At 43.3% G+C, this 16,137-nt stretch overlaps 1 protein-coding gene across 1 annotated transcript in view; it reads left to right on the top strand.

The window, feature by feature from the left end:
• Window positions 1-16,137, top strand: part of IQCA1 (IQ motif containing with AAA domain 1) — a 95,666-nt gene that overhangs the window by 75,736 nt on the left and 3,793 nt on the right. The window contains exons 15-18 of the mRNA XM_061460333.1: window positions 647-846; window positions 8,644-8,730; window positions 11,618-11,795; window positions 15,197-15,435. Of these exons, the coding sequence (XP_061316317.1) occupies window positions 647-846; window positions 8,644-8,730; window positions 11,618-11,795; window positions 15,197-15,435 (704 nt within the window). The remainder of the gene's footprint in view (window positions 1-646; window positions 847-8,643; window positions 8,731-11,617; window positions 11,796-15,196; window positions 15,436-16,137) is intronic.

Genomic DNA, 16,137 nt, shown 5'->3' with positions numbered 1-16,137 from the left:
TAAAATAAAACACATGGAAACATCTGGTTTCAGAATCACTGACAAACACAGCTCCAACAGACTCCCATTAGTTTGTTTGCTTTCAAGATGGGGAAGCTGGAAATTGTCAGCAGAAGGAGGGAATTCTCTTTGTCCTGTGTGCAACTTGAGTCTATGGCTTTGTCCAGTTGCAGAAAGTGAGGACTTGCTCTCAAAACAGATGCAAAGCTTAAAGCCAAAGGTACATCTCTAACCCTGCCTCTGACGGACAGCTGAGGAAGGGAGCTGACAACTGCTGTGTAACAAAGCAAGTCCCTGTGAGGAGCACCAGGCCTGTACACATAGCAACCAGCATCAGCTCCTTTTCAGTGCTGTTATCCTGTGTCCATCCTCAAACATTTATCAGTGAGTTACTGCTCTTTGATCTCACACAGATTCAGAGCTGGAGTTTGCCCATCAGAGTGTGTAAGTAAAGGTGGTTGAGTTGTACTACAAACAGGGATGCTAACTCAAATGTGGTAACTCCTACAGAATTGAGCTCAAGAGTACTTGTGCCATATTAAGGAAATAATTCACATTACAAATTATTGACAGTAGATGAATCACTCTATTACCTTTATGACAGACTTAAATTAAAACAATAATAATGCCATATGACTTTGTACAGGTTCTCAAATAGTCCATGAGAAGGCTCCTTTGGTGAAGGCCTTGTTACTAGCTGGACCTGCTGGTGTTGGAAAGAAGATGTTGGTCCATGCCATCTGCACAGAAACAGGAGCCAACCTCTTCAATTTATCTGCTTCCAGCATTACTGGGAAATATCCAGGCAAGAGTGGCCTGCAAATGATGCTTCACATGGTTCTCAAGGTACTGTGTTTCATGTACTTCTCTACAGAGTTAGTTCAGTTCGGCACATCTTCTGTGGAACAAATGGGGCATTGAGTCATAGTTCCTCCACAGTGAGGAATATGCACAGCAGTCATACAAGGGCAAAGCTGCCCCACGTCCAAAGGACTGCTAACCCAAATGGAAACTCCCTCCCTGCTTTCAAAGCCACGTGCTGACAGCCAGTGTGTGCTTTGCTGTAGAGGACTTAATGCCTCTTGAGAAATCACTTGTAGGAACCATATTTTTCATGTTAACATTTGTGCAAGCTTTGCATTACCTTGAATATGAAAAGCATCACAGATAAAGGGAATTCTGCTCTCTGTTTATGTGCACACCAGTCAGGAATGCTTGCCATGCAGCATTTAATCAGATACTACACTGGGGTGGTCAGATATTTCCTCTCTGGGACTCTTGCTGTAAACCAGTTTTCTCCTATACTGCTCTCTGTTTACCTATCAGCAAGTGTTTCAAAAGAGGGAATCCTAGTTCAGGATTACATTAACAGAAATGTATGAGAAGCCTGGAAATTAAAAAAGGCATATGAACTGTGAAGGACATAGCCCAAACCCTCCTCAGGAAAATAAAGACACTCTCCTGGCAGGATTCCTTCCACATTCTCAGTGCTCAGTGTTTCTGCTAAGGAAGGAAGCTGGTAAACATTTTCAGATAAAATCCTCTTGGAAAGATAAAACACAATACATACACTAGAAAATAGCTTTGCAGTGCCACTAACAGACTGAATTCAAATGGGCTTTCCCTGGGATGCGTTATCAGATGTACTGTATTAAATCCAGCATTACAGCAGGTTTGTAACAGGTGCCTCCATCCACAGAAAACCAGGAAAGTCAGGTTTCACGCTGAAAAGCAAAGCAATCCCCAAGGACCCATCTCTTGCTGGTCAGAACACTGCCGAAGGAAAAGCAATGGTGCTGTGATCATGCACCTTTGATGCTGCAACACTGACGCTAGGTCTAGCACTCCCTGACACAAGCTAGTGCCATTAGACTGAGCTAATACTCCCTCTCCTCCCTCCGCTCTGCACATTTCACCCTTCTCCACTTAGTTTCTCTGCCTTCATCAATAGCAAAGCTCATGTCTGGCTGCAGGCACAGTGCACACACCATCCTTCCCATCATCTAGTCCTCGCTACAGCACAAGGCCTTTAAACAGAGGAAAAGGGAGGGCACCTTTTTACTCCTACAGGAATGTGCCAGCTGAAGTTAAGGCTTTTTTATACATGCACATATATACATATAAAATATGTACAATAACTAGAGCATATATAAAATGTGTGTACACCTGTACACGTTAGATATTTAAGTCTAGATATACACACCCATGTAGGCACATAAGTCCAGATACAGGTATATAAAACCCCTTACATTTTTCCACATTACCTAAGAATAAATTGAATTATTACCCAACACCTCCCCCAAAATTATGAGTCCAAGCTGACTTGTCTACTGTAGTTCTCACAAAAGCAGCCATGAGTTACCAGATGGAAGTTGCTTGCAGTCATGTGATGTAAGGGCTAACCAAGCACTTGCTGATCAAAAGGTGTTCCAACTGCACCAGCAGTGCTGTTTCAAACTCTGCTCCTTTAACCACAGAGCAAACAGCACAGCACACTATTTCTTTCCAAGGGCTGCATCACTTGCATGCTCATTTCTGTGCAAACTCATGCTGACACAGCACCAGCCTGCCTTAGCATCATTCACATCAACTATGTTCAATTTCCTTTCCTAATTCCTTTGGTTGCTTCACCTCTCTGTGCCACCTTTTGTTCCCAGGGCTGAGCCATTGATTTGTGCTGCTGATTTTGACTCAGATTCTGTGGGTTCTCAGAGGCAGGCTGGAAGCAGTCCTCCAGCCACACGGGCTCTCACCTCTGCAGCTACAGCCCCTCTTTATTTGCTCTTAACAGTGCCAAATGTGTCTCATTTTTCCTGCCTCTGGGGACTCGCAAGTCCCTGCCACAGTCATCCACTGCCTTCATCCTACCAACGGTTGCTGCTTTTTTACAACATCAGGTGCTCCCATCCAGTATGCTAGTCCTGCACCTGGGATGAAGTAACCCCACACAACAGCACAAAGGGGTCTGGGCTGTAGCCCACCAATTAGACAGCAGCTTTGGAGGAAAGCACTGGGGCTTCTTAAGGTCAGCAAGTTGAATGCAAGTCAACAGCATGTCAATGCAGCAAGAAGTCAGCCAAATGCTGGCCTCTATTAGCAGAGTAGAGCCAGCCTCTTACAGGAATTACTGATTCCATCCTAATTGGCACTTATGACACCACAGCCAGACACTGTCTCCAGTATTTGGCTACCCTGTAACAAGACAGGCACTGACGCTATTGTAAGGCTCCAGTGTACAGAGGCACACAGAGCTGACATGCCGTGAAAGCCGATGGTATCTTGCCACTGCCATGTATTATTTAATGCTCTCAGTCTACTATCTGGCACATCATAGTACACCTTGCATGCAGATGGCCACTGAAAGATTCACCATGTCTCCATATTCAGATGCTTCTGGTCATGTTTTTTGCAAACAGCAACTGTGACTGTTGTCAAGCAAGCTTTCAACTCCAGCTTTCCACAAGTGCCTTTATATAGAATCAGTCAAGCAGAATACACACCTTCTACTTATAGTTGTAAGTGAATGACAATGAAACATTCTTTTTCTGCTGTCTTATGATCCATGTAACCATTGCTAAACACCAAGATTTAATATATAATTACATTTAGTATCTAAGAATTAAGGCTGCTGTGATAAAGGTGGAGTAACCTTGCACTTCCAATTACCTATCACATCTGCAAACAGAGTTGCTGTAATGAAAAGAAACTCTGGAGAACATAAAATGACCATTAGGAAACTTTCCGGCCATGACCGAGCATTGGCTGCTGGCAGTTGTTTCGTGGGAGACACCCTAAACAAGTGAATAGCAATGGAAAGAAATGGAACTTTAATTTGTTTCAGATGCAAGAGCCAAATTCTTTCTTTTTCCCCTCCCTTATTTAGGGAGGAGACTTGCAAGAGACATACCAGCCCTGATCCAAAAGGAGAGGCTTGCGTGTTACTCAAAGCAGGCATTTTAAATGTCATAAAGAGGAAATGACTTCTCGTACTAGGACAGGAAAACACCAATGTTTCAATCTCCTATTCAAAGGAAATGTAAGGAAGATTAATTTCAAATAGGAAGGCTATTGGAAAAAGCTGTGAACACCAAGCCTGAGCACTTGTATTCTCCATAAAGACACAGCACAGCCTGCCAGGTCAGCTCTGCTTCAGAGTAAAGAGAGGCTCTGTCTCTAATGTAGAAGCACTTCCCAACATTCCCAAAAACAAAACTCATCCTTCAAGTGTGAGACAGAACATGCTGAAATATTTCAATTAAGCCACATTTTCCATGGACTGAGCCAACCTAAACTCTCTGCCAGCTTGTACCAACCCATAGCTTGGCTTGCCAGTGTTCCCATCAAGGCACAAACCACTCCTGTAGTGCAACAGCTTATATAAAACATGCTAATAAAAGGATAATGAAGGATAATAAAGGACAGTGAAAGATGCATAGAAACAAAACAAAATCCAGAAGGGACTGAGGATGGGAGGTCGGATGCATGACTCCACAACACAAAAGTGTGAAAATGCAGGTAGTTCATAAGGCTTAACTCCAAGGCAATAAAAATGACAAGCACTGGCCTTCCATTAGCAACCGTACAGCAGCCATCAGGTTAATCACCACCAGAGTGAGACAACACCTCTCAGGTCCTTTACCAGAGCCGCAGCAGCACTCAGGAAGCACATTGCACAGAAAACCACACGTGGGAACATGTTTTGAGTGCAACACTAACCAGGCTAAAAGGTTGAGAAAGAGGTGGCCAGGAGGAAATACCAGCGGAGAAGTCATCTCTGTATATCAACATCTCAGTTTATGCTGTTTCTACTGAACAAGGGGGTTTACAGAGCAGCAAGCTGCAGAAATAATCACCGTCATTGTTAGAAGGCTCTTCTCAGGCTATTTGATTATGCTATTTAGCAAGACTGTAAAAGTGTTATACAAACAAACGAATGCAATGGAGTTTATTTAACATTAATTTATATAATCCCAGCATTTAGAGGCAATATAATTTCGAAGTCTGTCACTAATCTTTTTCTACTGAATCAGGTTCCTTTACCCATAACCACTGCTGTGTTGTCCCTTCAGACAGGTAATTTTTCTGGCAGCTGAAGAACTAGGTACAGTTTACCTCAGTACATTGACAGAAGTCTCTGCGTATTTAGCATTAACATGCCACACAAGACTCTTCCATTACAGTTGAAATCTGGGAACAGTCTGGTCTGCCTTTCTTCCAGGCATCCCAAAGTAATTCTTTCCTCTCAGTGCAGTTCAGTCTGCTAGATGCCTAAACCCTTTAAGTGTTAAATAACACCAGTGCTCAAACACACGGCGTTATTTCTGTGATAAAGCAGCTTTACGCTATCAGTTTACTCTGCATTTACTCTAGTGTCAAACAATGAAATTCATCCTGTTGAAAGGCAGTATTTATAGTTGTTTTCTGCCCAACAAACCAGGATATAGTGGCATCATCACTGGAGCATTTGCCTGTAAGGCTCCCACAGATAAGGTCTGTTCAGCCCTTTTAGCATCTTGCTACTTCAGCTGCTTTGAAGCTGATGAGTGAGTATCAACTGCAGAGCATTGAGCGCCGCTGGCTCGCTGCGGTATTAGAAGGGTTAAGGAGCCATCTGCTGGCAGCTCCTGCAAATTGTTCATATCATTTCAATTACAAATTAATTATGTACAGTGCATTTAATTACCCATGGATTCAAACTGCCCGTGGATAATTCAAATGAAGCACTTTCACGGGGGATAGACAGGCTGCTACAGCTCTGCCAACAATTTAAATGAGACGCCGATGGATGCTGGGTGTCTGATCTGCCTTCAGAAAAGAAACAGCCAAGCTTATACACAGTGTGTATCAACACCAGAACATACGCAGGCTGCTCTATACATTTAGAGCATCACCTCAAAACAGAAAGCACAGCGAAGTCTCTCAAAGAAAGTGCCAGAACTGAGGTTATTCATTGTATTTCCATCTCCTTGGTGGGGAAATGAAAGGGACAAAAAAACACCAGATGACACATGGGACAGCAGTGAGCACTCTTCCTTAAGAGCTCAAATGTAAGTGTAGTCTGGTTTAAAACTTAAGGTTCTATTTTAGAGGGCTGGTAACCACGGAAGTGACCTCCCAGCCAAACGGGAGAGATGTGAACCTCCCTGCCTGCGTTGGCCCCACTGAAAGGGCAACACGGGTTCCCTTTGAAGTACACAAGCAGAGTTCAACCACTGCCAACAGCTTTTATAGCCTCTGTGACCTCCCCCACCCTTATTCCGCCATCACATCCCACTGCAGCATGAGGCGCACAGGTATGGAGAGTACATTGCAGAACAGCTATGTGGCTTCCCAGGCACCATACAGCTGCATTATCCACACTATCAGAAGGGGACTGTTCTCCTTGGGAAACAACATTAGCACATGCATTAGAAAAGAAGCAACCCTCATCAGGATAAAGTGGGGAGAAGGCACAAGAATAGCAGATCCTACAGTGACAGAGCTTATTGGGGTGGTAGCGCACGCACACACAGGCTGTAAACCCGAGCTACCGACTCAAGCTTCATGGGGGAAAAAGGGAGGCTTCAAGGGAAACAGCCACCCACTGCCTCATCTCCAGTGGTTGTTAGATTTCAGAAGGTGAAAGACAAACATCAGAACGCCCCAGCTGATTGTTCGTTCATTAGCGGTGCTGAGTTGGGTGAGGGTCTCCGAGTCAGAGCTTCCACTCATCACAGTGGACTCCATAGCAGGTGCACAGAATGCAAAAGCAGCTCTTTAAGAAGCTGTAGGTTTCTTTCAGCAACTTAAACCATGCCTCTGTTTTTCCTTCCAAGTCTTAATGTTACAGAGAACATCAGTTCTCCCATCTCGGCTGTTTGGTCATGCTACCACCTTACACTTCTTTCACCTCTGGCCTCCAAGCCTATTTACATGCACCCAGGCACTAACGGCATTCACCTGCAGGTGCGAGTGAGTAGGACTGACTTGTGTCTTCTGCAGGTGTCTGAGCCCTTGACTAGCAGGATACTCAGCAGAAACTCCCTATGCAAGGCTGCTGTACAGCTCAGTTTTGTGAAAGCCACAGGGTTGCCCTGTCAGGTGTACCTTGCAGAGTGTGTGCAGGCTTAGGAATATGCCAGACTTACCTCTGAAAATAGACAAATAGGAGATGGATAAAACAAAGCATTTGCCCTTAAAATTGCAGCTATTATTGCTGTACAAATTTATATGTTATGTCATTCTCGCTTGTACACTCAATACACTGCTGGACTGAAAAGTCACCCCTTCAGTTGTACATGCAGATAAACATCCATATAACTGCCTAGGTCCACATATCAGTTTCTGCAGCATTTTCACATTATCTTTCATGACACAAAGTTTTTCTTTTCTAAATCCTCATTACTAAAGCTAACCACTCAAATCCCTGCCTTCCAGAGGAAAAAGCTCAGCTTTCTCCCATTAAACTGTTCTGAACTTGGAGGTACCACTTGACATATTCTAGGACTGATGAGTTCCCATAAATAAAGTGTCACATGCCAAAGACGGCATTGTTTCCACTTCACCCCATCAACAGCACAGCAAACAAGTTTAACATCCCTCATCTATTATTCTCTTCCTCATCTTCAGTCCGTTTCTACACTACAGACACACACACAAGCTTGGTGCTTTGGAAATGTGTCTGTAATAATGAACTGTGCTGCTTGGAAGAAAGATGTTCCTGACTTAATTCTTCCTGCACTGTCTGTCAATCAAACACTGCACTTCTGATGTGTACAACCTATTGATTTTGTAAGCTTCCTTCCTAGAAGCAGCAGCTTCAACCTGGGGAGGGAAAGAGCAGGACAGAAGACTGCTGTGTCTCTCGCTGCCCATTGACTCCTCGAGCCGTCACTTTTGTTGCTGAACAAACTAACACGGCTCCGAGAGCCACTAGAAAGTGATTAAAATTTGGCAGCAGAATGTCTAAACTCACTGGCGTTTCTATAGCAATAGGGAGAGTGATGGGAAAAAGCCTGTAGCATTGCTGCCATCCTGCTGTGAAGCAGAGGTATAGTGCCTCTGACTTTGGAGCCAGAAAGTCCATTTGTATAGACACACACACACACACACTCCCCCCTTCAGATTTAGTAGCTTCTGCTTAAATTCGTGGGCTAGCTGCAAATTAAATGCTGTTTTGTAAGCCAGAAGATTGCACATCAGCCTATTTTACTTAAAGCTTAGTACTATCCCTTCCCACGCAACAGCCATGTCTTGCCTGACTCCCCATCTCTATCTCCCTTGGAAAACCAGGGAGGGATCCTACAGGCAAGGGCTACCAGTTTTAGAACTGGTGGTGGCCCATTGTTTGCCATTGAACTTCCAGTCCAGGCTTCCTTTTTGCAGAACTGCAGCTGAATTTGGATTGAGAAATGACAGATAAGCATAGCAGTCAAAACAATCCCATTTGGATGGGTTCTAAATGATAGATTCCCAACTAGGAACGCTTCAGTTTGCCAAGGCTGCTAAACAGAGCCAGTGCTATCCATGAGTGCTGAACATTTCTGGAAGACAAATAACCCAGGCTCATTTTAACAGCAGAAACATGGATTCAAAAGCATAATTATATATGAAATTGTAGCCATTTTAATCAACTTCTTGCCTTCTCTCCCCATTCTCTCTTAGGTGGCCAAGCAATTGCAGCCTTCAGTTGTGTGGATTGGAGATACAGAAAAGATATTCTCTAAAGCAGCATCAACGGCTGATAGAGAGGTGAGGTGCTCCCTTTTTATTTCACTCCGGATAATTTCTTCTGCTGCATTACAACAGACACAAAGGAACAAGTGTATTTCTCAGCTTAGCACATACCGGTGTGACCAGACTTGGCAAAGCTTGCTTGATAATAGCTTGCTCGCTAACGTTTTCTGCTTTTAAGAGAGTCTTGTGACTTCTTCAGAGCCCCCAAGAGGTCACATTTCTCTCCTACACCTGTACTTGCTTTATATAAAAATAGTCCAGCTTTCAGTGCACTGGAAAGTAGAAGAGAATAATGGAGGCTTTCAAAACACAAGGCAAGAAACTAAAAGTTAAGCTGAGCTTTAATTGCTCAGCTCTATTAATGTGAGCAATCATATGGAGCCAAAGTGAACAATAAAGTAACAAGGATAAATTTCTACAGCAAAAACAAAGGGCCTGTGTTAAACAGATAAATTACAGATTATTTTCTTGGGGCTTCCACTGCTTCCATTCCTTCCTCTCTTGTGTAGCTTCCCCAGTAGAAAGAACATTCAAACATTGCCCAATAGGCACAGCAACTCAACCTCTGGAGCAGAGGGGCAACCCACCCAAAACCCTCATTAGATTCATGTTGCTTGCAAAATATTTTACTCTTAAAGCTCCGTGTGAAAAAAATTAAACCTCGTTTGTCTAAGGTGAGCCCTGTACAAGCAGACTGTGAGATAGACACAAGCCTGTATTTCAAAAGACCATGGAAGCATCCCCTTGGATGAGGCTGTTATTTCTGTGAGCTGGTGAATGTGCAGTGATTGATGCCCTCTAGTGGTCGCCACACCGAAAGGGAACCTTTCTCTTGGGCTAAAACCTTGACAGCAAGTGCAGATGGGGATTAAAATTAAGATTAAAGGCCAAAAATTGCCTGGGGTGCTCATGATCTTTGTCTGCTTTGATAGCCACCGGTGTGGAAAAGCTTCTCGTCCTCCCCACCTCTCCGCCTGCTATCACATCCAGGGACCTGCAGGTATTTGACTAAAGGTCTCTTGTGTTGGTGGGAGAAGATGGCTCCAGGTTTTAAATCACTCATGTCCACTCACCTGTAGCAACCATTATCTACTCTCAGTCATTTCAGTGAGATGGAATTCCCCAACCACGCCTACTTCCAAACCTAAAATAATGTGATAATTCTCACTTTTCTAGAAACATTGCATCCTGGAAAATATTTGTACTTCCTTCTGATACACAAGAAGAGGAGGAAAGCTTGCAGCCTATGAGTAGCAATAGATGTATACATCACAGAGAGTAATTTAGCCAGCGTAAAAGTAAATCCACATTTTGGCCATTGCCATGACCAGATCTCCCTGGCAGAGCAAAGGTTGGCTAAAACTTCCAAGGTACCTATGTAATGGCGGCTTGTTTTATCCTCAGAGAAGCCAAGTTCATTACCAAAAGCTTCCCAACAAGGCAACGGCAAAGATTAGATAAGATCTTGTGATCTGAAGTCACAGCAAACATAGTGTTTGGGTGTGGACAGAGCAGTCCTTGCTGTTCTCTTTCTTTCTGAGCAAGAGAACAGCAAAGACTTCTCCTTTGCTCCAGGGCAGACCCACTGTGCTAACAAGGCACATTCCTTGGGGGCAAAGCAGGCATCCTGCTGTCTTAGGAGCGTTGGGTGTGCGGGCACAAGGAGGTGATGAAAAGATGGCAGCTGGCACTGAGTGATGGCCATAGGAATAATTCGTCCAAGAGCAAAAACAGGAGTGAGATGTACTAGCCTGGCAAGCAACATGCCTATGCTTCCAAAGTGGAACCTAAGCCCTAGTACTAAGACATGCTCACCTTCTTATCGTGATTAAGCAATTGGCAAACTTAGACGCATAGTATGACCCTAAGAATAAAAAGAATGAGAAAACCAACATCTAGTAATTAAGTTTACCTAGAAAATAGCTATGTGACTGTTAGGATTTTTTACTGATTTCCCCATTTCCTCTCTGCTGCAGCTTTCGTTCTGAAGAAGAGCTTTGTCTTCTTTCTGTCTGCTATGGCAGACAACAGAAAGATGGTACACTCAATGGAGATTCATGGGTGTTTATTATTGCCCTTCAGCTGAGAAGGTTTACAGGACATATTTTCTTCCTTATTGACATTAAGGAAGGCTGATAGGAAGTGGAAACTCAAGTTTTTCAGGGAGCTCCTACTATTTAGTAAAGCCTGCAAGTGAGTGAGCGCTGGTGCCTTGGATGTTAAAGTCTCAATCATTTCTGACAAGAGGCTTCCAAGTCAGTAGTCATCTTTGATACACTGTCCTAACCCAGTTATTCACTTACAGCTTTATTGACAGCAGAGTGACACCACAGCAATTGGCTTAAGCTTCTCCAGTCAATATTCACTTGGACATCATCAAACATAAGTATCCTATAACAGGTTTTGCCCAACACTTATCTGTTCTGTACACAGTAGTTAAGTGTTTCTTAGAAAGTCAAATAGTAAATTATTGCATTCATTCACTCAGGAATAAAACCTGAATTCAAAGAGCTCGTGTTCTCAGGTTAGAGCATCAGCAAGCTAGAAATCACAGCAAGAATTAAGGAGTGTATTTTTCACACGTAAACCATGAGTAGGAGTTGGTAGACCGTAACCTGTAAGAGCAGAGAGAATTCCAGACTAGGCTACGTACCCTGGCATTATTTCTATCTGTTAAGGTTTATCAGGTGCACAGTTCCAAGCAATATTTCTCCTTGAACTGGAAATCAGAATTTCCTTCTTTAACAGATTTGCTTCCTTCCTGCTGTTCAATAACAAGATCAGCAAATTCAAGTAGTGAAAGAAACTAGCACAAACCCACAGATGCAAAAGCAGAAACTGAGTGCTCACCTGACTTCCTTAACAACTTTTTCCCCCTTGTATTCACATGTACATGCTGAAGATGGGCCCAAAAAGACTGGAAAAGATGCTCCCCAAATTCCTGAAGGCTCTGAAAGCACCGGACAGAGTGCTGCTCGTGGGAACCACCAACCGCCCCTTCGACGCCAACCTTAAACCTTTCTGCAAAGTCTACCAGAAAATCATTGTGATTCCTAGGCCTGACTATGCTTCCAGATTTGGCAAGTATTCCAAGTCATCCGGACTGGTAGCGGTGGCTTAAATCTGTGTTTATTGCCTGGTTAGCCTCAGAATTGACTTTAAATTCATAGCCTGGGTACCATCTTGCTTCCTGGATATTTAGGTTAATACTGATACAGGCTACACCAAAGATCAAATAAGCAAAGTCGAATTTGGAAGAGTTTAAAACACTGTTCAGTGGTTCACATTTTGTCATGAGTTCAGTGTGCACCAAGTTCAGCCCAATCTGGTTTTCCCCTGTATGAAGGAATTTCAGTGCACATTTTCTATTTCAAGCTTTTACATAGGGATTCTGTATTTCTGTTATTTCTCTCCAGTTTCCATACCCGAAACAACACACTTTAGGGCCTCTCCATAAACAAAACCATCTCTGGAGGACTTTGTTTTGCCACTATCAAATTCCACTTTACTACTTAGAGATCGTGAGAGTCATTGTCTAGGCATCCGAGGTTTGGCGTGTCTAGTCTATCAAATGCTTACAGTGATAGGCCCTCCCAGAGCCTGACAAATTCACTGAGTGCCCCATATGCTGAGATTCACAGTTTGTAAGGAAAACAGTGTCTTTTCATAGACCAATTTACACGGTCTATATAAAAAGACAAGCTTCCAGGAATGCAAGTTTGGTTTCAGATTTGAGTCACCTTGAAGTCTGCAATAGCTCAGCATTGACTAGGAAGAAATGCTCTAAATTAAGTTTAATAATGTGAGTCAATTACTACAAGAGAAAAGACAGCTTCTCTGCATCCTTCAGATGTGGGTAGCAGAAGGGCTTTGAGCTGAAAGAGGGTAAATTTAAATTAGATTTAGACTGTTCTTCCCTGTGAGGGTGCTGAGGCGCTGGTACAGGGTGCCCAGAGAAGCTGTGGCTGCCCCATCCCTGGCAGTGTTCAAGGCCAGGTTGGATGGGGCTTGGAGCAACCCGCTCTAGTGGAAGGTGTCCCTGCCCGTGTCAGGGGGTTGGAACTGGATGACCTTTAAGATCCTTCCAACCCAAACAATTCTCTGAATCTATAAGGGCTTTTTTGCCTGTGGTTTAATCGCAGGTCATGTGGTTTAATACATTTTCTGGGTATTAAGGAATCTGGATGCGGTGTCTCATGAGCAAAAGGCCTGTTTAAGTTCAGTCTAAAGGTAATATGGAAAAAAAGGTCTGGAGCTATTCAGAATGGCTAAATTCTGAATAACACTTCAAGTTAGGATTCTCAGCTATGTGCTTCTACCAGCACAAATATACTGATCACTACACCAAGGAAAACAGACTCCCTTTGTGCCACTAATCTCTCGTAGACCATGTCCCAGAAGAATACATTAGTAAAGGAAACCACATTCAGTTCAGGGACCTGGCTACACAAATTGTACCTTGTCTACAGCATTACCTCCACAGTCACCTTATTACAAAAACCATGCAACTGGGTTGTGAAGTCCAGTTTCATGCTGCCTTTCACAGGGGCAGCCAAGGTATTGAGATGATGCACATTACAGCAAGCTCAAGACACGTTTTGACTGCCTAACACACAGTAAATCTCTTCCACCCTTAGTAACTTTCATAGCATGGATGGGAAATGGTCTCTAAGAAAGCTAACATGTGTTTCATGTTATGTTACAGCTCTGATAAATTGCTAACAGATAAGCGATATGAATAAGACCTAGGGAAAGGAGGTGCTAGCAGCTGAATTTAGTTGTGTTCACTTCTGGGGATTGAGCTGTCATTTTCTGGGATTCTCACCACTAATTTGGAATCAAAAAACAAAACAAAATACAAGGCCAGCTGAAGGGATTTCAGCTGCAAACTTAGGAATGACCCAGAAAGTGAACTCTGGATACTTTAAAGCAGATTAAACTTGTAGCTTTACTACTTTGACGTCACAGTCATGACAGCACCTAGCTTGTTCTTTAGCTCCAACCTGACCCAAAGTTCAATGAAAAGATGATTTTTACTATACAGAGTTCTCGTCTTCCAATGCTGAAAATTTTCAGTGCCTGACACCCAATTTGAGAACTAAAGAAACTTGTTTTGACAGCAGAGCCATGACATAACAAAGATTCATAGCCACAGCGCACAGCTACTTGTCTGCTGCAACCCTCCCTTCTGTTACAAACCAGCATAACCCCATCTATGCATGATGGGAACAGGAAACATACAAAGAAAATCATTCAACTGGAAGATTCATGATCCTATACAGGTTTCTTGCTATTATTCACCCAGCAAGTTAGTACCCTGTAACACACATGATCCTACCTGCAACAGAAGCTGCCGCACACAATATATAGCTGTGCTCGCCCTTGTGTGCATCAATTCCTTGTTATGAAGTAGTGATTCAGCCAATAACTATTGAGCAGAGATATAATTCAAGCGGAAGATCACAATTTGCTTGAGTGAAAAATGTAGTCCAAAGTTGTCAATAGTTATGGGCACAAGCCTGTGATATCGACATTGCAATCGATGGGAGAGTGAGGCAGGTTTTCTCCCTTACATGACTGCCCCAACATTCAGTACCATTAATTTTCCACCCAGTACTTTCATACTACATATAAGCATTCAAACACATGACACTCAGATCAGAAATTGCCTGTCTCACTCAAGAACCTTTCTAATCTCTATGCATGATACTGCATTTCTTTCCAGTTTGTTTCATGTAAGGCTCTAAAGGAAAGCATGGTGAGATGGCATGGAAGTTCTATCAAGTTTCTCCAGGACAGACTGTTACTTTACATAAGAATAACCAAAAGATGTTACAATTCCAATTTCTTTTTGGAAGCAAAATCTCAGGCACTTCACAAACATTAAGAAAACCTTCACGGCACAGAGGTTCACAGCTAAAAGATACAAGCAGGTTTCCTATTTAAATAAGAAGCAAATCTCAGAAACTGACACCTGGCCTTTGCAATACATGCCTGCATAGCTGGAAGCCTTTGGCTTCCAAAGCAGACATTGAGGCCCCCATAGCAGCCCTCAGTTCAGCAGGAGGAACCTGTGATCAGGGTCCCAGAAATAAAAACAGCCTGTTAATTTAAGCACTTAACTCTACACGCCCAAATGGGAACATTCTGGACAGGTTCTCTTCCTCTGTGTACACACAAGCATGTTTAAGTAGTTCTTGCCATTTTTACACACATATGCACATATGTGCCCTTAATGACTTTCTGAAAAGTATCGACCAGTAGCCAGCAAATGATCACTAACGATTAAAGAACAGATGTGCCTAAAGGCCACTTTGCTACAGATCTGTACATGAAAGAAACAGCAAACAAGAAGAATTGGAATCTTGGCTTTCCTGACTGATAACCCTTATTTTCCTGTTTCAATTTCAAAATGCATTTTTCCTGCTTCTCTTCATTCATGTCTTTGGCTTTCTCTCTTTTTTTGTGTCCTGATGAGCAGTGTTATGGAAACACATCATCCTGCAGAATGGGGGAGCAATCACCAGCTTACTGAACATAAGCTGCCTGGCAAACGTGTCAGATGGTTTCACCCCAGGACAACTCATCCGGGCAGTGCAAGCTGTGCTGACCGAGCTGCGCCTCTTGCGGATGAGCAGGAAGCCACTGAGAACTGATGAGTTCATAGGTTTTCTGGCCACACAGGATCCAGTGTACAGAGAGGAGGAGGAAGCATTTAAGGTGACGTCAAGAGCTATGTTAACTGCCTGTCTTTCATCATCCCCTGCCATGTTCTTGCCCATTTGATCTAGAGGCCTGCTAATTCCACTCATGGGCTGCTGCATCACTATTTAAATGATGATGTATGCCTCGACAGCATCAAACACCCATCTCCCCCATATGAGGATGTTTGGCAGCCCATGCTGCTGGGCAGCTGGACATGCTAGGCAAGCAGTCATTATTACAGGCAGCAAGCCTGGCATAGTGCTTTGCTGAGCCTCCTGCCTGCACTCAGCTCATGTTGAACATGGTCTTCAGGTGCATGGGTAAATTATGCAGGTGCCATTAGTATAACGTATTGGTCCTTTTTTCTTTCAGAGCTGACATGTTCAGCAAGCCTAGCTATATTATCTTGAGGAGGCAAAAAAAGTGGACATTCAGGGTCGGCAGGGTGTTCCACATAGGTATCATGTTCTAAGTCCTCAGTTTAAATTACTTCAGACAGAAATTTTTCTTATAAGAAGAGTTTTCATTTGGGGGTTTAAAAGAATAATTAGTTTTCTGCCTCAAGTTTCGTTCCTCTCCACACCCCCCAGGCTATAAAACCCTGAAAGCAAAACCTAGTGCATTTGAGATGCCTTACATGTACCTCAAATATACATGGATCACCCTGCAGACAACTACTTTCCCCACATGTAGTTCAGTAGTATTTACTCTTTCTTT

Source organism: Pezoporus flaviventris, unplaced genomic scaffold, assembly GCF_033815535.1.
Source record: "Pezoporus flaviventris isolate CSIRO_AGI_PZ_B2104156 unplaced genomic scaffold, CSIRO_AGI_Pfla_v1 ptg000001l, whole genome shotgun sequence".
In the NCBI taxonomy this organism is placed as follows: Eukaryota; Metazoa; Chordata; class Aves; order Psittaciformes; family Psittacidae; genus Pezoporus; species Pezoporus flaviventris.
The sequence above is the reverse complement of the archived record's forward strand: the minus strand, read 5'-3'. Positions and strand labels throughout refer to the sequence as shown.